Consider the following 21912-nt stretch of genomic DNA (forward strand, 5'->3'; position numbering starts at 1 on the left):
GGGGGTAGGGCCTGGCCATTTGGATGAATGGGTCCTACAAGAGTTCTGATGAATGTGAGTTTGAGAACCACTACATACTAGGTACACATATTCTCCGCCAGCAGTTCTTCACTTTGCCTCTTCCTTGTAGAGTTAGTATAATACTTGGGATTTTGAACTATCTGTGTACAGTACTTGGCCTTGAAATTTGATGGAAGTTTGGAAAATATTATTTGAGCCTTCTTTAAATATTAGGCTTGTTTGCCATTCTAAGGGATGAGGAAGAAGCTTCCGTGTTTTATTGGCATTTCAGAAATTTCTGCTGTGGGAGAAGGAATTTTACAAAACACTATCCTAGAATTGGTAATTACTTTTGTAACCAAAAAGTGCACATGATTTTTATTTATTTATTTTTTTCCTGCAGCTACAAGAGCCGAATACTGATCGACAGCTTATTGAGACTTCTCCAGTTCTACAGAAACTTACTGAGTTTGAAGAAGCAATTGGAGTGATTTTTACTCATGTTCGACTTCTGGCAAGAGCGTTCACGTTGAGAACTGTGGGATTTAACCATCTGACCCTGTAAGTTAGATTTAACGGTGTAATCCCAGTGTGACCATTCAGACAGGCAGTCCCAAACCTTGACTGTGTGTCTTTCAAGGGAATTGGGATTTCAAACAGAGTTCCAGGAAAGTCACATCGTGAGATGGGTGAGTAGCCAGACTCTGGTGTGAATCAGGGGACAGGTTCTAATCCAGTATTTCTGGTTTCATTGTCATGCGTGTTATTTCTTCATAAAGTATAAGAGAAGCATGAAGAAAGTAAAAATTTTATCTGCAAAGGGACAGATATTAAGTATTTTAGGCTTTACAGGCCATGTGGTCTCTGTTGCAGTGATTCGACTCTGCTCTAGTAGCATGAAAGCAGCCACAGAGAAAATGTAAATGAATGGGCCTGGTTCTGTCTCAAATAAACTTGCAAAAACAGACTGTGGGCTGAAGTTGGCCCTCGGTCCTAGCTCAAGATAAATGATTTGGAGATGAGCTAATATAATTAGGAAAATAACCAAAATGTTATTTTTTTGCCTTTTTTTTTTTTTTTAATTTTATTTATTTGACACAGAGAGAGAGATCACAAGTAGGCAGAGAGGGGGAAACAGGCTCCGTGCTGAGCAGAGAGCCTGATGCAGGGCTTGATCCCAGGATCCTGAGATCATGACCTGAGCTGAAGGCAGAGGCTTAACCCACTGAGCCACCCAGGCGCACCTGCCTGTTGTTTTTTGTTTAGTTCTTGGCTTCTCTCCCATAAATCAAATATTCACAGCTCTCTTTGGAGTATAAAGATTTAAGATTCTTGTCATAGATTTTTTTTTTTAATAGTGTCCTTAAACTGGATTCCAGCTTTGAAAGAGAGAGTGTGTATTTCAATAAAGAAGTAAAGATTTAACAAAAGAAAATTCCTGGACATTTTGCTTTGTTTTGTCTGAATGGCGGTTATCTGTACAGGATTGTTATCTGTATTTTTCAACTAATACTCCTTAACTTCTGACCAGGCACTATTTACCAGTCTTCATTTATCAGTTATTTAATCCTTAGATAGTAGTCCCTGCACTCTTCTTTGAAACTCAGTCTGTATTGACTCAGGTCTCTTCTCAATTGAGGGGCCTTAGGGACTTGTATTTAGTTTTGTGCTTTAAGGCAAGGTGAACACATTGCCTTTTAAAACTGTGCCTTTTTAAAAATTCTGTTTCTTTTTTTAATATACAAATGCTTATTGATCTCTTTTCATTGATGTTGTTATTTCCAGAGGCCACAATCAGAGGATGGAGTTCCTAGGTGACTCCATAATGCAACTGGTAGCCACCGAGTACTTATTTATTCATTTCCCAGACCATCATGAAGGACACTTAACTGTGAGTTTGTGTTACATCATTCTCTCCAGTAAGATTACTGTGTAATAGAGTGAAGATGAGAGCAGCCAAATATATATTTATGTAATTAATTAATTAGTTCTTGACTTCAGTATACATATGGTTTTGTTCATTTAATTATGCAAATTGTATACAAAGCAGTATAGAGAAAGAACTTGTTTTATACTCCTTCATTTAATGACTCCCTACTCTGTGCGAGACATTGAATTGAGCTAGGCTTCATGGGAAGAGCAAATATTAGTTGACACCCATCCATAAGGAGTTTAAAAACTATTAGCAGAAGTGAAAAATATAAGTACATAGCTACAAATACTCTCTCTCTCTGTATATATGCACACACACTATGTGTGTGTTATGTGTATGTGAAAGTATAATTAAGTAATTGTAAATAAATACAGGAGAGAACCATGTGAAATATTGCGGAGAGGCATAGGTAAACTGAGGCACCTGTGCTGTTTAGGAAAAGATAAGATTTCTTTTAGCTGTGGATTTTTAGGAAGGCTTCATGGGTATGATGATGATTGAGCCTTTAAAGGTGAGTAGGATTTGGCCACTAGGAATTAATGGGAAGAAATTTCTATGCAAAGACATGCCACACGTTGGGCCTGCTGAAACAAAGGCACAACATGAAAACCCAGAAGATAGAGAGACGGTAGGGAGTCAGTTTGGCTAGATCCAGGGCAGAGTTGAAAGGGACTTAGAAAGACAAGGTTTGATTTATGAACAAAGTGAAACAGTCCCCATGTCTCTCACTTTTGTTTCATTTTATAAAACTGCATTGAGCTTTTCTATTTGTTGCATACTGTTTGTACTCTGAAACTGATCAATAATACAGCCAGAATGGTGAACAAAGCATATCTGGAAGCCAGTCATGATATCTCTCAAGGCACAAGAATAACCTTTGAGAAGACCCTCTAGAGTTGGGCATTGAGAAAGCAAATACTTTCCCGGGCCAAGAAAAATAGTAGTGTGCTCTAAGATATTTTGTTAGTATAGCCTTCCTTTTTTATTATACTTGAAGCAAATAATAAGTCTTTCATACTTTGCATCTCTGTGATTTTTATGCATGTTTTACTTTGAATAGAATTGAATCTTATCTCTGCAGCTGTGAACCCTGGAAATAGTTTGCATGAGACACAAATATTGGAATTAAGGAGAAGATGATGATTTGATTATGTTGAGATGTAATTTTTTAGTGAAATTTCTAAGGCTAACAAAATATGATTCTTTTATTCACTTACTCAATGAGTATTATATTCGTACCATGCCCTGTATTATTATATGGGAAATCAGTAATACTATTGTTTTAAATTTAATTTAAAATTAACAGTTGATTACCATTTAAAGTTGACTACTTTGGATGGACAGGATACCATCCAAGATTTTGGATACCAAAATCTTAAGAACACAGGAGTATTAACCAAAAAGAAACTAGTGTCTAGTATCTTCCTGTGCATTAGGGAATTGACAAATGCTCGTTAAGTATCTTCCATTAGGCAGTAGACTTCATTGCTGTCAGAGTATCTGGTCGGTCTGAGAAGTGGTCAGACCAAGCCATGTGGCTTGAAACAGTGATTCATTTTTTTGCCACATAGAGACCACTGTTGCAATGTGTGACTAAATATATACATTTACCCCCTATTCCTGCAAAACTAATTGTGAACTCTAGGATTTTGTGGAGGTGGAATGTTATAGATCAACAAGTTTACTGCTTCCCATCTTGGGCTAGATAGAGGGAAAACCAGGACTATGCGAAAGACTCTAGTTTTGTGTTCTTTCCAAAACTGCTTCAGTGCCATAGCTGCATTTGTATCCAAAATGTGTTGATCAGCCTTGTTGTCTTAAAATTAGAGAGTTTTTGAATAGCTTATTAGAAAGATGGTAAATGACAAAATTATGATATAATGGTTTTATTAAATATATTCACAGAAAGCTTTGGTAGAAATCAATAGGACTAACAGACCTGCTGGTAAAACAAAGATGATCTGTCATCCAATGAGTACACATTTTAAAAGATACTAACTTTCGTCAGCCCTGGCATGGTTGCTCCCTCTCTCCTTGAAACACTGTCCTTCGTTGGCTTCTGTCAGTTTCTTTCTCCTCTGTCCCTTCCGCCATGCTTCCACTCCTGGTCTTTCTCTCACCTCTTCAGCCACTCATTCTCAGCTTCCTTTTCAGGCTCATTATATTCTGTACAGCTGATGGATATTCTGGCGTCTGAAAGGCTCCCTCCTAGGCCCTTGTCTCTTCATGAGAGCCGCTGCTAGGCGGTCTTTTCCATGTACACACTATCAGCTTCATTCTAGAGACAATGATGTCCAAACAGATCTCTTCAGTCCCACTTCTTCCTGCGCTCCAGTAGGTAGCTGCCCCCCGGCATCTCCACACATCCACGACTGAACCTAGAGTCTTCTGGCACCAGCTTCTCTTCCGATGTTCCCTGAGTAATTGAGTGGCAGCGGCAGCCATCCTGCAAGTCAGAGATACAGGAGTTATTTTTGATTCCTCCCTCCACCCAGGGCCCTGTATTCTAGACCATTCACAAGTTCTGACATTGTTCCTTCTTGAGTAAACACCTCATCTTCATCACTCAAATCCTCTCAACCAGACTGGGTCACCTAGACCACCGTAATGGCTTTGTTGCTGGCAAAACGTTACAGGCATATGCTTGACAAAGAACCTCCATTAGAAGGAGTGGCATTTATTAAATTGCACAGGATAGGATCTTAAGGTTGTGTTTGTGCCAAGCACTAGGCAATATTAGACTTGGCGTGTTAGATATCCCCAAGAAGTATGCTACCGTGTGCAAAGCTGGCCTTTGCAGTTCTATACTCTCCCACAGTGGACGTTGTCTCAGGCAGAGACCCTCCCGTCGGCCCAGGTTGTAGGCCTGTTGGCCAGATCGTAGCTTCCTAACTGGTCTTCCTCTCTTCGCTACCCCCTGATCCAACGATGCATTTTCGCTTGGCAGCCGATGGTGTCTTTTCACAGCAGAGCTCCTGTGACCCTACTCGCTGTTCATTTTCAGTCCACTTGGTTTTTCCTCTCATCTTCCCAATCTGTAAGTGTTGGGACACTCCCCTTTTCTCAGACATTTTCTCTTTTCTCTTGACCTCCTTTCTGGGAGTGATCTCACAGCTTTGAGTACTTCTACACACCACTTCGTCATGTAGGTCTTCTGCCTGTACTTCTCGCCCTGACTCCAGACTTGTGTCTTTGTATCTCCAGATACACTTGAATACCCAGATATAAGATATACTGCAATCCCTAGTTGGATTTGTTAGACATCTCTGCCATAATATGGTCAAAACAAAGCATATATCCATCTCAAAGCCTGCTTTTCTCTAGGTGTTCTCCATATCAGCAAGGATCATTTCATTCTCAGGGTGGCTCAGGCTGAAAACCTCAAAGTCATCCTAACTCTTCTCTTTTCTTCATGTTACACCATTAGCTGCTAGCATATCCTGTTGATTTTGCCTTAAAATTTTGTCCAGAACATAACTACTTTTCAGCAGCTCCACTGTTATTAGCCTGGTCCAGGCTACTATTATTTTTTCCCTAAATTACAGCCGTAGCCTCCCAACTGGTCTATACCAACCGCCCCCCCAGCACTCGGTCTATTTAGCACATCATCTAGAGGGACTGTTTTTAAAGGGGTGTCAGAATACAGCCCTGCTTTGTGAAAAACCTTCCAAAGATTTCGTGTCTCAGCGGTAACAGTGTTGTTGCGTACAAGACCTGTCTCCCTGACACTGTCTGTCTTTATCTCCTAGACTCTTCACATTGGAGCCTGTGCCATTCTTGTAGGACACTAAGCAAGCCTTTGCCTCCAGGCCTTTGCACATGCTGTGGCCAAATTCTTCATCTCCCTCAGGTCTTGGTTCAAATGCTATCTTATCAGTGAGGTATTTAACTTACCCTGCTTAAATTGTGACCTCTTCCCCTTGTCCCCTGTTCCCCTCTCCCAGCTGGGAACCTCATTTCCATTTTCTCCTTAGCACATACTATGTATTTTACTTGTTTACAGTTAGTCTTGAGGGCAAGAGTTTTTGTCTGTTTTCTTCATTCCTGATTCCTGATTTGTGGAGCATAACAGTGCTCCACAAATATGCTGAATAAATGATTATCCCATCCCAGTCCAGTCCTCTTTATTATTTGGATAAATATTATTTGGATATTATTATTTATTCCTTGGATAGTGACTAAAGAACAAGGAAGTTCTGGCCTGGTCTGGCCTGTGCACCTGCCCGCCTCATACCACGTACTCATCTTTTCATTGTGCATCTCTATAGTGCCCTGTTTCATGTTCCTCCCAGCCCCCTCCAGCCGTCAGGCCCTGCATGTGCTGTTCTTGTTCCTGGAGAACATTCTGCTTCCAACCCTTACTCTCATCGGCCTGGTCTTTCCTGCTCTTCCATTCAACGTCAGTTCTGGCTTGACTTCTGGATACGAGGAGGACCTTTCCAGATGCCCTCCCACATACCCCCACCCAGTCAGAAATCCATGTTCTTTTCTTTCCTGGCACTCACTTATTTCGGTTTGCCTGACCCACTAACCCAGAAGTTCTGTGAGAGCATGTGTTTATTTGCCACTTTGTGCCCAGCCATATGGTAGGCTTTCAATACATATTCGATAAATAAAAGAAAGAGTTTTACAGGCAGCTAAGTTGTATGGAAAAGGAAGTAGAAGTGGCATTGGAGGGAAGTGCCATGTTGTTTTATGTATAAAGAAGAAGGTTGCAAACTTATTTATTAATGTCTAAGATTACAATTAATTGAAAATGTATGGAGGATTATTTACTACAGCTGCATTTGTATGAGGAGGTGGCAAATTATTCATTATTATAATTGAAGAAAACACAGCTACATTAATTCACACTGGGAGGCATTATTTAGCTCTGAGCCCTTCCTTTGTGCACTTGTCTTACAGAGAATAGGACAGTTGAACAAATGAAATCATGGATTTGAAGTTCTGAGTGCTGATGGGGAAAAACATAGCGTTGTAGGAATTGGATATTCAGAAAGCCCTGCTTGGGAATGAATATCAGGCATAGATGATTGTTCTAGGATGACTGAGGTTGATTTCGTAGACTGAAATATTTTATTTTTAGGGTAGAACCTAGAACCTACCCTATAGGGATTAGGTAAGTAGTGAGAGAGTTCCAGAGAGCACTAGCTCAGACCAGAATGCCTTGTCTTGGCACACTTGCAGGTTTTAAAACCTGATATCATTTTTCCCTCTATATCATTCCTCCTTCTTAGCCTTTACTGTTGTGCTACGGAGCTAAAAATAGTTGCTAATCCCATGCGCCTACTATGCGTGATGGCGTCATGACCTTCTGTGTGTGCGTCGGTGAGATGAGCTTGCAGAAATTTTTGTTTGTTTACAGCGGAATGATTTGGTATACTGAGAAAGCAGGGATCACAAGTAAAAAGTTTGAGAACCAGTCATCTAATCCCTCTCTGCTGCCTCCAGATAGCACGAAACATCAAGCGTTTAGGCAAACGCAGATCTCATCTGCAAGATCTCTTTGAGAGAATAGATCCCACAGCCTCTTGTTTTAGAATTTCTTTGTCGCTGACGTAATTGGGTTCTTTGTATCCGACCTGCACCTCGCCCGCCAACATTTGTGCTCCTTTTCTTTAGTTATCATAGGAAATGGAGACCATCTGGCTACCACTTTTGGTGTAACAGCCCTGTGTGGCAATCACTGTCACTTTTAATATGATATTCTGCTTTCACCCGGTGCTCTTCTAGTTACGCCCTTAAAATAATCAGTCACAGTCTTCTGACTTTACACTAGGTGGCCCTCTTTGGTTGCTCATGTCCTGCAGCTATGGCTTCCTCTTTAGAATCAAGAGTGAATGGAGAAGTTAAAGGAAGAATTCCAGTATGTTTCTTTGTTTGTTTTAAACCAATAAAACTTTTTCCTATTAAAATTTAAGTGTAGTCATGAGAGACTGCTGTGCTGAGATAGTAGAAAACACCCTGGATTCTCAAAGTCAGAATTGGAGGTGTGTGACACTTAGGTCGGTCCTGCCATGGCATCAGGGCCCTGGGCATCTTGCCACTTCTCCCAATTGACACTTTTTGGGGTTCCTTCTCCCCTATAGAAAGTATAGACCTTTTTACTTGATCTGCAAGACTCTGCGCAGAGACCGGCTAGCCTTGCCTTTATCAGGGCCCCCCCTGCCGACTCTGCTCCGACCTGTCCTCCAGTATCCACCACCCCCTGACCCTCTCTCCTGCCTCCCTGTGACCTCCTTGCTGTATCAGGGCCCCTTGTTTTATCAAAGCTGTTCCCTCTAACTGGAAAACCACTTTCTACCGTCTTAGTCTGTTCAGGCTGCTAGAATAAAATACCACAGACTAGGTAGGTGGCTTAGGAGCAGTCGAAATACACTGCTCACAGTTCCTGGAGGCCGAGAGTCCCAGGATCAAGTGCCAGTCTGGTTGGGTTCTGGTGAGAGCCTTCTTCCAGGTCACAGACTTCTCATTGCACCCACACACGGTGGAAGGCCTCTGAGGTCTCTTATAAGGGCATTGATCCCGTTCTTGAGGGCTCCACCCTTATAACCTAATCCCCCAAAGGCCCCAGCTCCTAATGCCATCATCTTTAGGGTTAGGATTTCAACGTAGGAATTTGGCAGGGGTGGTGGGGGCGGGGGTTGGGGAAATGACACAAACATTCGGACTCTAGCACCCACCCTTCTCACAGACTCTTTTTTTTTTCTTTTCTTTCCTCATTTCTGCCTCTGTTCATCAGAAGCTACCTACATGAATTTTCTTAAATGCATATGTCCAAGTTGTATCCCCAGGAATACTAACGCCTTGGTTCTTGAAAGAGGCTTGAGCTCCAGTATCTCAGAAGCACCTTATGACTCTGATGGACCAGCCAGCTCAGGAAAAACTGTTTTTCCTCAGGCGGCAGATTGTCCCCGAGGCCTCTAGGGAAGGCCAGGTTCGAAAGGGGTGCCTGTGTCCTCCATGCTGTCATGGCAGCTAAAGTGGCCACTTTGTGTGGCTTCCTTTGGAGATTAGCAGCCATGGGGGGTCGATCATCTTGGGGTCTGTCCACTGTCAGCACAGCACCTGGCACGGAATTGGACTCCACAGCTGCTAACTGAATTGCTGTAACTCTGGGGGGGGTTTCTGCCTTGTGATCCCCCTTGTTCCCACTTGTAGGCAAACAGCATGATGCCTTCTAGACTAGAATTCAGCAAAGGCCGAGGGTGGAAGCTGTCATTTAAAGGACTGCCATGCAGACTCTCTTGATTAGATCTAGAGCAGGATGTTCCTTCTTTTCAGTTCGTCTTCTCAGTTTAAATGAACTCTACAAATATGGGTGATTTCTAGCTTCCTTCTTCCCCACTGAGTTTTGGTTCAGGCTCTGAGTTTTGGCAAGAACTTCAAGATCGCTTTCTGCTGGCCATCTTGCCGCTTCAAGACCTGTGAGGGCGGATCTTAAATAAAACCGGAAGCATTTGCATTTGCTTCCATTCTCATTGCTTTCCTCATTCTCTCTCCATCACCATTACTGTGTAATACTAACAAAGGAGCCCCGATGCTGGAAGGCAGCTGCGAGGGCCTGGTAACCTGCGATGTATTATGGTGTGTTGTGTGGGCTCATGTGGTGCACTTCGAGCTTGTTGATTTGGAGGCATGAAATCCCCAAATAGGCAGCCTGAATTAGAGTTTTGTCTTCTCACCAAAGCAAATACTGAGAGAGAACCCAACTTGCTCAGCGTAACCATATACTCAAAATAGCCCTCCTATTCCCCCGCTGGCCTCTACTTTGAGAACTGCCTCCCCCACTTCCCCATGGAGAATCCAAATGAAAAAAGATCTCTCCCTTCCAGCTCAGTTATTCTGTAATTACAAGATATTGGGCTGATGGGCTCCTATTGGTTGGGTTTTCTATTAACGTTACACGGTAGGCCTTTTTAATTTTTAGCTTCTCTGTGGATATTAATTTTAATGAAACATTCACTATATTGAGAAAAAAGATAGAGTTGGGGGAAATAGGAGGAGGACAGGAGCAGAGACAAGCAAAGAATAATAGTCTTAACTCAACAGCAAGCATGGCTTATGAAGATCAAGTTGTATTTCTGCTTCATGCATCACTGTCAGACAAATTAAGAACATATTGTTTCTTATTTATCTATTGTCAAGGATGCAATCTCAGGCATTGAGAATAAATCTTGATTTTCATAAGCTCGGTTGACACTGGAGCCACAGAGCATAAAACTTGCATCTAATAAACAAAGTGCAGTGTGGAACAGCAGGGGTTCCAACGCTAGCACAGCCCGCAGCTGCTTCCTGCTCCCGGGCCCTGGTGTCAGGGCTGTTCCTTAGCAAGAAGGGATTGTTGGAGGAGACCAAGAATTTCTTATAACTATTGTAAGAACAGCCCTACTTTTAGGTATGTTATTCCCAGAAATAACATGTTTGGTCCATTATCTGTCTGCTGCCCCTAGCCTTCCTCCTCACTTCCTCTAGTGAGTGGTTCCTGAGTGCTGAATTCCTAAACTGTGCTTGCTCGACAGGCATCTCTGTGATGGGTTTGTTGTATAATTTTCATGCCCTGTTTACCGTTAATACTTACGGTGGTGCTTGGAGGACTCTTTGCTGACTGAAATTTTTGCTAGAGATTTTTGTTTTGAATTCTTGAAGTTGAAATGTGAAGATTACATTTCAGTTTAATTAGAGATGGAGGCCCAGTTTGATAAACTATGACTCAGGATATATAGTGTATGTCCTTAAAATAATAAAAATAAAAATATAAGTAAATAATTCAAATATTTTAAGTAATGCTTACTAAAACATTACTTCCCCAAATCCTAGAGTATCAAAATTACCATCAGTGCTGTGAAACTTGAAATTTATTTTAGACACGTTAAAAATACTCCTTTAAAACTAATGTACAGTGACAGAAAACAGGTCAAGTTTGTCTGTGGATAGTGCATCAGATTGATTGATTGCACAGGGGCATATGGAACTTATTTGGGGTGACAAAAATGTAGAAAGTTGTCAAAACTCATCTGACTGTACTTGAAATGGGTATGTTTTATTGTCTGTAAATGATACTGCAGTACAGTTGATTTTTTAAAATGTTAATGCTCCTTACACTTAGTAACATTCCATTTAGTGGAAGCTATGATCTTTAATCATGGTATAGTACCATCTCCCCAACATGGGTCATTGCTACTAAACAACTAAAGAAACTATTTAAAGGACAGGTAAAATCGAGGAGCAGAGTAAGTTATTAAGGAGAAGCAAGAAGCATATGGAGTTTGTTACAGCAGCCTGGGTATAGTGGTTGAGGACTTAAACCATTGCTTACCTTGGTGTCCCAGTTAGTAATGTGGTCTCTGGTTGGGCCCAACACTGGAGTGGGGGAGAGATTGCAGTGAAATGGTTTCTTTTTTCCTGTGTGTGTGTGTGTGTGTGTGTATTTAAGATTTTACTCGTTTGAGAGAGACAGACAGAGATAGTGACAGGGAGCACAAGAGGGAGAAGCATGCTCCCCGCTGACCAGGGAGCCTGACACAGGGCTTGATCCCAGGACCCTGGGATCATGACCTGAGCCAAAGGCAGACGCTTAACCTACTGAGCCACCCAGGTGCCCTGTGAAATGGTTTCTAAACATGCCTCAATTCCTTTTGGCCAGTTGTTGCGAAGCTCTTTGGTGAATAACAGAACTCAAGCCAAGGTAGCTGAGGAGCTGGGCATGCAGGAATATGCCATCACCAATGACAAGACCAAGAGACCTGTGGCTCTTAGGACCAAGACCTTGGCAGACCTTTTGGAATGTGAGTCTTAGAATAGAGGTTTTCTCTTAACCTGCAGATTCAGAATGTAAATCAAATGCACCCACATTTCTCTTACTTCTCATTATTATTATGTTGTAATAAAGAAACCTTTTCTACTTTAATTTTTATTTATGCTTTTCTCCGAAGTTTGTTAGAAGGAGAATACTTTGGGATTAAGACATGTGAATAATGAATTTTATGTTCAGTCTCTGTTCAGTGGTATCACCCGCCCCCCATCCCTGCTTCTCTACCCCTCCATCTTAATGCTTAACCATCACATCCTTTGTGGGAAACAGAAGCAGAATGTGAAGATTGGTAAGAGTGACTCATAGCTTTTCTTGCCACCTAGCAGCCTTTGTACAGGGGCATAGGAGAAAGAAGGATAATTTATTCACTAAATACCAAAACTATTATCTGTTGTTTTGAATGAGCTCAAAGCTCTATGGACAAATATTGTCATCTTTGGCAATTTTTGATATGGTCTGGAAGCATTATAAATAATCCTATTATGGCTAACTAAAGGATTATATGCATAATTTTATTGTTTCTGATGCTACTTTAAAATAAGTGGGCCATTCACTGGGCTTTGAAACTTTTTAAAAAAACTTTATGGTATTTTTGACGGTTGGAATTATATACAAATATTAAAGTCTACCATGCAAAACCAGCTCACTGACAATGTGCAAGGGCAGTCTGACCTCTTTTTCAATTAAGAAAAAGTTACTTAAAGATTAAAGTTACAAAAATGTTAAGTGATCAGTTTCACTGGCAGGTTTGTTTGGGTTTTTGTTTTGTTACCTCAGTGAAAGCTATTTTTATTATCTTCTTTTAAAAAATTACCATTTGCTTCCTTGGTTAAAGTGCCTTTTCATGAAGTCATCTTTGGGGTTACCATTTCTTAATGCAAAGTTTGATATATTGTTATATTATCATTAAGCCTAGTATTAAGGTTTTCTCTGGGCAGATTGACTTTACAATTTGTCCCATTTCTGTATGTGAAATGTAACACAGACCCTTGTAAATGTCTAGTCTTTTCAAGACTGGTGTGGAGAACGGAGTTCCACCAGAATGTGTTCATTCCATGGTCATATCTGAGCTTCAGGTTTTCTTTCGATTTGTTGTTAACGTGGTTGTCTTCCCAGATATCATTCTCTCCCTCCTGTGCAATAGCATTTTGTGTACCACTTAGCTATTTATTTAGCCTTTAGCCAAATGTAGTTTGGTCTTTATACTCTTTGATTTTTGCATTTTATTCACACATCTATACTGTTGCTTCTAATATTAGTGATGAAGGGAGATTCTTGTTTGAAGAAAGAGGATAGGATAATTCTAAAAAATAAAGAGGGCCTGGGAGTTGAAAACCTCATTACAATGTTTATTTAAAGTCTAGTATCTTACTCTTTGAGGAAATGGCAATGCATTGTGGTTTTATTTTTTAAATGTTCTCTTTTTCAGCATTCATTGCAGCGCTGTACATTGATAAGGATTTGGAATATGTTCATACTTTCATGAATGTTTGCTTCTTCCCACGATTAAAAGTAAGCTCATATAAAATTTAAATTACTTATATACTTCATGCTTGGCAATTCCAGAACCCATTACTAAATACTTCTCGGGGACTTGCCACAGGAGTTCATTTTGAATCAGGATTGGAATGACCCCAAATCCCAGCTTCAGCAGTGTTGCTTGACGCTCAGGACTGAAGGAAAGGAGCCAGACATTCCTCTGTACAAGTGAGTACTTGCTCCTGCAGGCACCGGACTGTTGAGTTTAGAGTCGATGCTCCGGGGGTCTGGAGGAAGGAACCCGGGGGAGTCCTGAGGAGGGGCCTGGCTGGGGCCTCCTTGACGCCAACTCTGGGCCCAGCTTGGAGTCTCTTTGGGCATCTCTGTCTTTTCTTCTAAGGAAGTGGGTCACCTTTGATTATCTGCGCTTTTTGTTTGTCTCATTTCTCATAATCTCTGCTGGGCTGTACATCTAGGTTAGAAGATTGTGGCTGTTTGTGACAGTATTTGGGCGTCCCTCTCCACTGCGCCCTGAAGCGTGCTGGCCTCTGTCCCTGTTGCCCGACAGCTCCGCACCCTGTCAGGCAGCCGCTGCAGGCAGCAGGCGGTTCTCCAGTGGCCCTGTGTTAGTCACAGATTTGGAGTGTTTCTTCTCAAAATGTGTGTCAGAAACTGCAGTGTGCTTTTGAGTATCTTTAGTGACAAATCGTTATCCTTTTGAGTGGTAGCCAAAGGTCGTGCAAGAAGAATGCGGGTCACTGCGCACATACTAGTTTTGATGAAAACAGGAGATTTGACTCTGAGGTGGAGTAATTATCTTGAGACTCTCCTTTGTTGCTTCAGAAGGTGTTTTCAAAGAGTAGTTAGAAAAGGAATGGATTATCAAAATGGGTGGATTGCCTCCCAAAGTATTATCTGGGTATGTGTTTTTAAGGATGTTTAAAAATCTGGTTTGCATGCTGGTTTACCCCTTGTTTCTGCACACGTGGTGGCACGGACACACATTCCTGCCAGTGTTCCATATGGAAGAAAAGCCCTTCTCTGTGGACTTTCTCAAACTTCGAAAGGAAAAACACCAGAGTGGCAGCTGGGAATTTTAAATCCTTTATTTATGTGTTTGTTTAATAGTCCCAACACGTTATAGGCTTTTTTGCTAAAGGAACTGAGGCCAAGAGAAGTTTGAGTCGCCCCACAGCAAGCTACTATAAATTGTCCCAAGAAGCTGTCACTGCAAAACAATGTTTCCTTTTCTTATTGGGAGAAATCCCCAAATGTTTAGAAATAGGACTTTAATATGTACCTAGTAAGCATAATGACCATAGGAACTGTATTACATGAAAGGCTCAAAGTATTTCCCCATCAAAGTGATAATTAAGGTCCAATAAATAAAATGAGGACGATAAACCTTCTCATAGCACAGGCGTGCTTACTGTCATAGGTGCTATCTTAGAGTGGCCATTGTGTGCTTTCATCCCACGGAGTGTGCAAAACACAAAGGAAATGACTCTGCTCCTTCTCATAAATCCCCCAAATGCAAGTACGCGATGAGCTTGTTCTTTTTTATCAAGATGATAGGGTTGATTTGCATTTTTTTTTCAAGATTATTGTGTGTGTTCCATTATCTTTGTTGGTTACTTTTAATTTCCCTTTCCATAAAGTTATCAGTTTTACTGCATTAGAAATCTGCACCATGTCATTAAAATCCAGACTACCTGGAGTTTTGTTTTTTGGCAGTTGTGTTGTGTACTCGGAGTTACAGCGTACCTTTGAAATGATCTCGGATGTTTCAAAATTAGATACATTTTCTGATCTTTTAGATAAGATGCTAGGCATTGGAAAGAATTCATGAAGGATGAAACCATTCAGATGTGGCTTGAGATGTATTGCCCCAAATAGTTATCATTTTTGGTTGTGATTAGCACTGAAGAACAATGAACAGACTGAAATGGTTAACTTTCCACTGCTGAAAGTTTGTTAGTCTTAGGATACTTGGAATACAGACACTTTGAAATTGTTTAAGACATTTTACATTTCACTGCTAGCCTTCAGATGCTATTTATAATGCTTTGGGAATGGGAAAAGATATATAAAAATCCAGTGTAGAATTTTTTAAATTTCCTACTTTAAAAGCTCTCTATAGATTTGTCAGCCTAGCAAATAAACTTACTCTTTTAATTTTCTTGTTGTTTTTACCTTTTTCTGTCTTAAGTGATAAGTACATGGCTTTTCTTAGAGTTAAATGTTAGCAATGAGTATGAAATAACACCTTACCATAATTAATGTTCCTTTTTTTCCTTTCAGGACTCTGCAGACGGTAGGACCCTCCCATGCTAGAACCTACACGGTGGCAGTGTACTTCAAGGGAGAAAGAATAGGATGTGGGAAAGGACCAAGGTATGAGAAGAGAGCCTTTTAATTTCTTTGAATGAACATCCTGTGTGTCCGAGAAGTCCCTGCTTGGTTTTTCCAAACTGTGTTGTCGGTCTTTTTAAACTCAGAGTACAGGATGTTCAAGGGTGGTAGCAAAGTAAATCCTAGGATTAATGTTCCCACCTTGCCTTGGCAGTGGGAATGCCTTTGTATAAGGGGCTTTGGCTACCTTGAGAAAACCACATTACCTGGTACGCCGGTAAGGGCCGTCCAGTGTCAGTTACCCAATAGGGTACCGAGCGTGGCTGCAAGCATTTTGTAGGACACGTACGTGACACAGCCATTAGACATTTGATTTCTTACTGCCACTCCCTTGAGCTTTGTTGGAAATGCTAACATCCTCTCTCAGGTAAAAAGAAATATGCATTTTAGCCTATTTCTTTGAACCCTCTAATTTATATTTTAAACTGAGAAGTGATTGGAAGTCTGTCTATACGTGCATTTTTTTTTTTACTCTTCTTTAAACTTTATGCTAAAGATGTTCAAACTTAAGTAAGAAATACTTCAGACCTAATATAAATGGAAGACATTTTATTATACCATTAAAAATGTGGAACAGATAACATAAATGGTCTTTGTGCAAATAAATGATGTTTCTGCACGGCCTTGTGTACATTCCTAACTTGTGCGATTCAGTACGTGACAGAAGTAATCAGATAAATTTTATGCACCAGACATGAAAATCGACCTGAATAATGTGTGGCCATAGCTTGTGCTGGTGAAAAAAAAAAATCTTTAAACTGCACCTTTATTTTATTTAATAGTATTCAGCAAGCGGAAATGGGAGCAGCAATGGATGCACTGGAGAAATGTAAGCCTATCCCTTTTTCTATAATTCTGTGTTCATAATGTGTGTTTTATGGAAAGAAAATGGGGAAATATAAAAATGGTAAGTACTGATAAAATGTGATCTTTTTTTTCTTCATAATTACTCACTACCTTAAATGTAGTAGAATGTAAGATATGTATAAAATGGGCTAATAATTTTTTTGAAAAGTATTCCCGAATGCTTTTTGATTTTCATTTTCCTTTCTTGCTTGGAGTCCCCCTCAGCTCAGGTAGCCCATGTGAAGAACCCAGTGTATCTTCTTCTATATGTTTCTCTTTACTTCTAAAATCTTATATAAGTGAAGGTTTTTTCTTTTTCGTTTCTGGCTGTTGTTTCATGAGCATGAGATATTTACGTCCTTTTCTGCATCTTTCTGTTGTTGCTCAACAATATATCATGGGGGGGCCCCCAATTCATTCATTCTTAATGGCTGCATGGTATTTCATGCTATGGATTTGCCGTATTCTATTCAGCTTTTTTAGTTTTGGTGGACATTCTTTCTGGTTTTGTTTTTGTTATTTTGTAATCACTGTTGACAGTAGATGTCTATATGTTGGTCCTTTTGGTTCTGTGGGATAGATTCTCAAGAGCAGGATGGTTAGGTGGAAAACACTTCAATTACATAATTAGCCGTGTAGGGAACTGCATAGTCTCTTGTAAGTTGAAGGCTTAGCAAAGAATTTTTCCTCTGAGATGGGCTGTGCTGTGCAGCAGAGCCTGTGAGCAAAACATTGCAGTGCAGTTCCATTACGCTCCAAGTACCAGCCAAACGTGGGACAGAGCAAAGCTTGGGAAGCTAAAAGTCAGGAGGCCTAGGATGCTCAGCTGTGGGAGATTCCAGGGAAGGCAAGAGGGCAGGAGCCAAGTGGAAATCAGCAGACGGTAGCTTCCTGGGTTGGGGGGAGGGAGGACAAGTTTGGGGCGGTAGCTAGTATTTCTAGGTTCCCGTGGCCATGGAATATTCACTGAAAGTTTTAAGTTAGCTCTGTTAGGGAATTTTTTCACTCATTACTTACAAATGCACAATCACGTACTGAAATAAAAGTGAGATTCCATTTTCTACCTGTAAAATTACTGAAGGTTCTCTTTGGATCCAAAGCTTTTTTGTTTGTTTTTTTTAACGATAAAACAGTCCTGGAGAGAGGGCCTGTTCAGAGACTGACCTCCACCTACCTAGTGGCAAGAGTGAATCGTTTGAGCTGCTGGAAGGCAGTTTGCCTGTATCTGGTCCTTAAAGAAGTCCATACTCTTTAATCCGGAGACTTCATTTCTAGGAACCAAACTTAGGGAAACAAGTGGAGTTATGAGCTCAAGTTCACATGCCACGATAATAGTGACAGCTTGATATATAATAGCCAGAAAACACATAAGTAAATCAAACTGCATGATTAACAGTAGGGAAATGCTTAAATGAATGATACTATAGCCCGGGGGTTGGCAAATGTTTTCTGTAAAGGACCAGATAGTAAATATGTTAAGCTTTACATGCCACACGGTCTGTCATGGTTACTCGAATCTGCCATTGTAGCGGGCAGGAATGAAGAGTATGCAGATGTGGTTGTGTCTGTGTTCCAGGAAACCGCACATGCCAAGACAGGTGGTGGGCAGTGGTTGACCAATTCTTGCTTTATCCAAATGCTGTAATATGTTGCAATCATTATAGCAGTATTTTTGAAGACTAGTGGTACAGGGAAACACTTACACTAGAATGTTTTAAAAAGTACCCATAAAGAGGTACCTGTGCTGTTGTCTCCCAAAGTGAGGGTGGGTGCAGGAATGATTAAATATTCAAATGTCCATGTAATATATACACATTTACACTGTGTATGTATGTGTGTAGCATAACTTCATAGGAAACAATGAGGATACATTCTAAAAGTTGATCAGTGGTCAGATCTGAGTGGGTTTGTTTGTTTTTTTTTTTTAATGCAAACTAGGTTTTAGAATAGAATTTACTGAGGAAGTAGCGTTTATTTTGTAGAAACTTGCTTTACAGCTAACTTTTTTGGATTTTGATTTATTTTTTAGAAAGTACTTAGAATACTTGAAACCTGTGTTTTATACAATACATAAGGTCAACTTGCTGTCCTTTAGGAAATAGGATTTTGTTCCTGTTTTATTTCTAAAATACAGATGTCACTATGTATCTCTTCTGTTTATAATCAGTCAGTGACTCAGATATACAGGGGCTTTACTGATTCACCCCCCGCCTCAGATGCTTTTTTTATACCACCCTGTTCCTGTCCCTTCTCTCACCTGGGCGGTAGGATGGGACGCTACATAAGAAGGGGGAGTAATTTAGGAATTTGCTATGTATTTATATCCACTTTTATTATGTTTCATTCTTAACAAAAAACAAACGTGCCCTTCCCCAAACATGCCATGCTCTCTCACATCTCTGAATCTTCCTATTTTTAAATACAAAGCAGGAACTCTTGAATATAACAACCCCTTACCTGGTTAGGGAGAAGACTGTCCCTTTCCCTTCGTGTTACCAGGTAGCTTGGGTGGCTCTCCTTCACCCTTCATGCATGCCTCCCTTCGTGAGGTTTGTATGTATTCGTTGACTAAGTGTATAAAGTGACTTTTATTATCGTTCCCTCCTTGGTTTCTTACTCTGTCTCTGTACTTGTTATATGCCACAAATGACAACAGAGTCATAACAATTTTTAGATCTTAACCAAGATTTTCACTGTGTCTAGCATTCCTGCACAGGGTCAAATATCAACTAAAATATAGCTCAAGCTATACCATGGAGTGATACATTTCCTTTAACCAAATAAAATTGCTCTGAGTTGCTGTTGCTGATGAAGCATTGGGTATCCCGTGGTAAACTAGAAAAACAGGATGATCAGAAATAATGACTTAATGCCTTCTGTCCATCAGACCTTTTCCCTCTTTTCAGGAATTTTAATTCTTGGTAACTAACAGGGTGATAATACCATTATTTGTTTAGAGCTTTGGGTTTGAGCTTTGCAAAAGTACACACGTCCACTTGACTATGTTGTGTAATCTCTCCCTGACAATCAGGTTTTACTAGGAGAACCGTGTTAAAACACTTGCCTACCTGGAACCATCCTGAAACCACGCATCTGTCTTAACATTCCTATATGTTTTGGTGCCTTTTATACTCAAGTTCACATCAGGTATCGCCGTCTAGCGTCAGGGTGCAGGTGCCGACTGCCAGTGGGTTTTGAATAACAAAAGCCGAAGGAAGAGACTGAGCAGTTGTTTGCCTCTTGTCTAGGAACATACAGCTCTGTTTCTCGTGAATGTGTGTGTGTGTGTGTATTTAGTCTGCGTCGTTCTTTGCACCAGAGGCTACCCTTTATTGAGTATAAAATGTATCTCCTCGTGTCAGATAACTTTCCCCAGATGGCCCATCAGAAGCGGTTCATTGAACGGAAGTACAGACAAGAGTTAAAAGAAATGAGGTGGGAAAGAGAACATCAAGAGAAAGAGCCAGATGAGACTGAAGACGTAAAGAAATAAAGGAGGGCGCGGAAGTGGTGGCGTATTTCCTTGCTTAATAACTGTGACTGTTGCCCATCGAGATCTAGCCTAGTTTTCCTACAGACAATGAACGAAGGGTGCCCGTTGAAATAAAACACAAAGTCAAATCGCTGTTGTTGTTTTACTGATCTAATATGCTGGTCTTTGTTGCAAAGTATTTGATTTCTCTTCTATTTAATGGAAAACTTCACTTTGGTGGATGTGCATATTCCCTTCTATTTTGTTCTTTAAACAATAAAATTCAAAAAGCATCTTCTATGTGGAATAGATCCTGTTTTTCTCTCTCCATCTGAGATTGTGACACAAGACTTCAGCTGACAAGTGAAAAATCCACCTCACCAGATACTTGAGCAACACTCTATTGACAACTGTTCTTTCGGAAATCTCTGGATTATTAACTAGATTTTTCAGTTTTCGTCTGGATGTTTATCGTCTTCTCAACTGCAAACGCTGAACTTAGCCCTTGCTCAGCAGTGAGTCCGTTGAAGAAGGGATCCCTTTAACGTGTAGCTGGCTAGTGGGAGTGGGGAAGGACACATTTGAGTCACAAATATTCTTTGTATCTTTAGAATAGGGGAAGAAATCATGATTCTAAGCCAGGTGACACTTTAAATCAGATACTCTAACCCTGGGGTCTCTAAACTTTAAGAAGTTTATAGAGAGACCTAAAGGAAGTCTCAGAACCTCCTGAAATTGTGCTGGATTTTATGTGTGTGGGGATGGGAGGGGAAGGTTGGGAGCGGGCGGGGAGCAAGACGAGGAGTCTTCACAGCTTTCGTCAGCTTGAAGTGGTCCCTGCGATAAAGGGCTAACAATACATTAAAAGATAGGACATTTTAAAAAATGTTATTTTAAGCTGAATATCACTTGTTTCTTATTAATAAAGGCAAAACCTCTTTTTTTTTTTTTTAAACAAAAGTATTTTCATTCATTATTTTAGCAAATACATAGTGAGTACCTTCTGTGTATTGGGCATTGTTCTAGGCTCTGGGGCTCCAGCAGTGAACAAAATGAAACCCCCTCCTGGCCTCAGAGAGCTAACGTGCTAATGGAGAAATGCACTCAGTAGACAGGGAAGTAAAACATACGGCGCATGGTGGTGTAGATGACGGCTGAAAATAGAGCCAGGGAGGTGGGGAGGGTGCAGTTTTCGGTCAGGCAGTTCGAGAGATCCCCAAAAGGGTATCGTTTGAGTTAAGATATGAAGCAGGAGACGGAATGAGTCTTTCAGGTATTTGGAAGGTTTCTTACGAAAGTGACTATTAAATGATACCTATGCAAGACGGAAAATTGGGGGGAACATACTACTTTTATTAGCAGGAGAAAGAAACAAATGCTACTTTGGAAATACTGTGGAGAAAGTAGAAAGCATAGGCAGAAAAATAAGCCACCCATGACTCCATCACCCGGAGCTTTTGTATATCGTCAGACCTTCTGTGTATGGACACACGTACACACATGCACTCAAGTGTGCCTTAACAATTAGCGCACATATGGTTTCCTTATCCTTTTTTTTTTATTATTAACTAGTACATCATGCATATCTCTCAGTGTTTAATTCATATTGACATTTACATTGATGGCTGCATATTAATGCATATCGTAAGTACCAGTTATGGGTGCACTGTGATTTGTGGACTAGTGGAAGATGTATAGGTTGTAAGCAATTTTTTGCTGTCATAAATAATGCTGCACACATGTGTACACATACATTATGGAGAGGAGTGAGAGAAGACCTCCCTAGGGTTTCTTAATTTGTTAATTATGAAATGTAAGAAAGTACCTGTACCAAAAGTTTGTCCTGGTGTTCCTCCTCCCTGCACATAGCAAGACTGGAAGGGAAGGAATGCTGGATTCATCAGTGGTCTTGAAAACATTACAAGGGAAAATACCTGAACTTTTTAAAAGAAGATT

General features: G+C 40.6%; 1 protein-coding gene across 7 annotated transcripts in view; it reads left to right on the forward strand.

Moving 5' to 3' along the window:
* DROSHA (drosha ribonuclease III) overlaps positions 1 to 20249 on the forward strand; it is a 119362-nt gene extending 99113 nt beyond the window's left edge. For all 7 annotated transcript variants that reach the window (XM_044233359.1, XM_044233387.1, XM_044233396.1 and 4 more), the window contains 8 exons: positions 404 to 561; positions 1786 to 1891; positions 11580 to 11721; positions 13177 to 13259; positions 13351 to 13454; positions 15528 to 15620; positions 16421 to 16467; positions 19847 to 20249. In XM_044233359.1, the coding sequence (XP_044089294.1) occupies positions 404 to 561; positions 1786 to 1891; positions 11580 to 11721; positions 13177 to 13259; positions 13351 to 13454; positions 15528 to 15620; positions 16421 to 16467; positions 19847 to 19977 (864 nt within the window). In that variant the 3' untranslated portion in view covers positions 19978 to 20249. The remainder of the gene's footprint in view (positions 1 to 403; positions 562 to 1785; positions 1892 to 11579; positions 11722 to 13176; positions 13260 to 13350; positions 13455 to 15527; positions 15621 to 16420; positions 16468 to 19846) is intronic.
* Positions 20250 to 21912: the final 1663 nt, after the last annotated feature.

The sequence above is a fragment of the Neovison vison genome, chromosome 1 (genome assembly GCF_020171115.1).
Source record: "Neovison vison isolate M4711 chromosome 1, ASM_NN_V1, whole genome shotgun sequence".
Classification (NCBI taxonomy): domain Eukaryota; kingdom Metazoa; phylum Chordata; class Mammalia; order Carnivora; family Mustelidae; genus Neogale; species Neogale vison.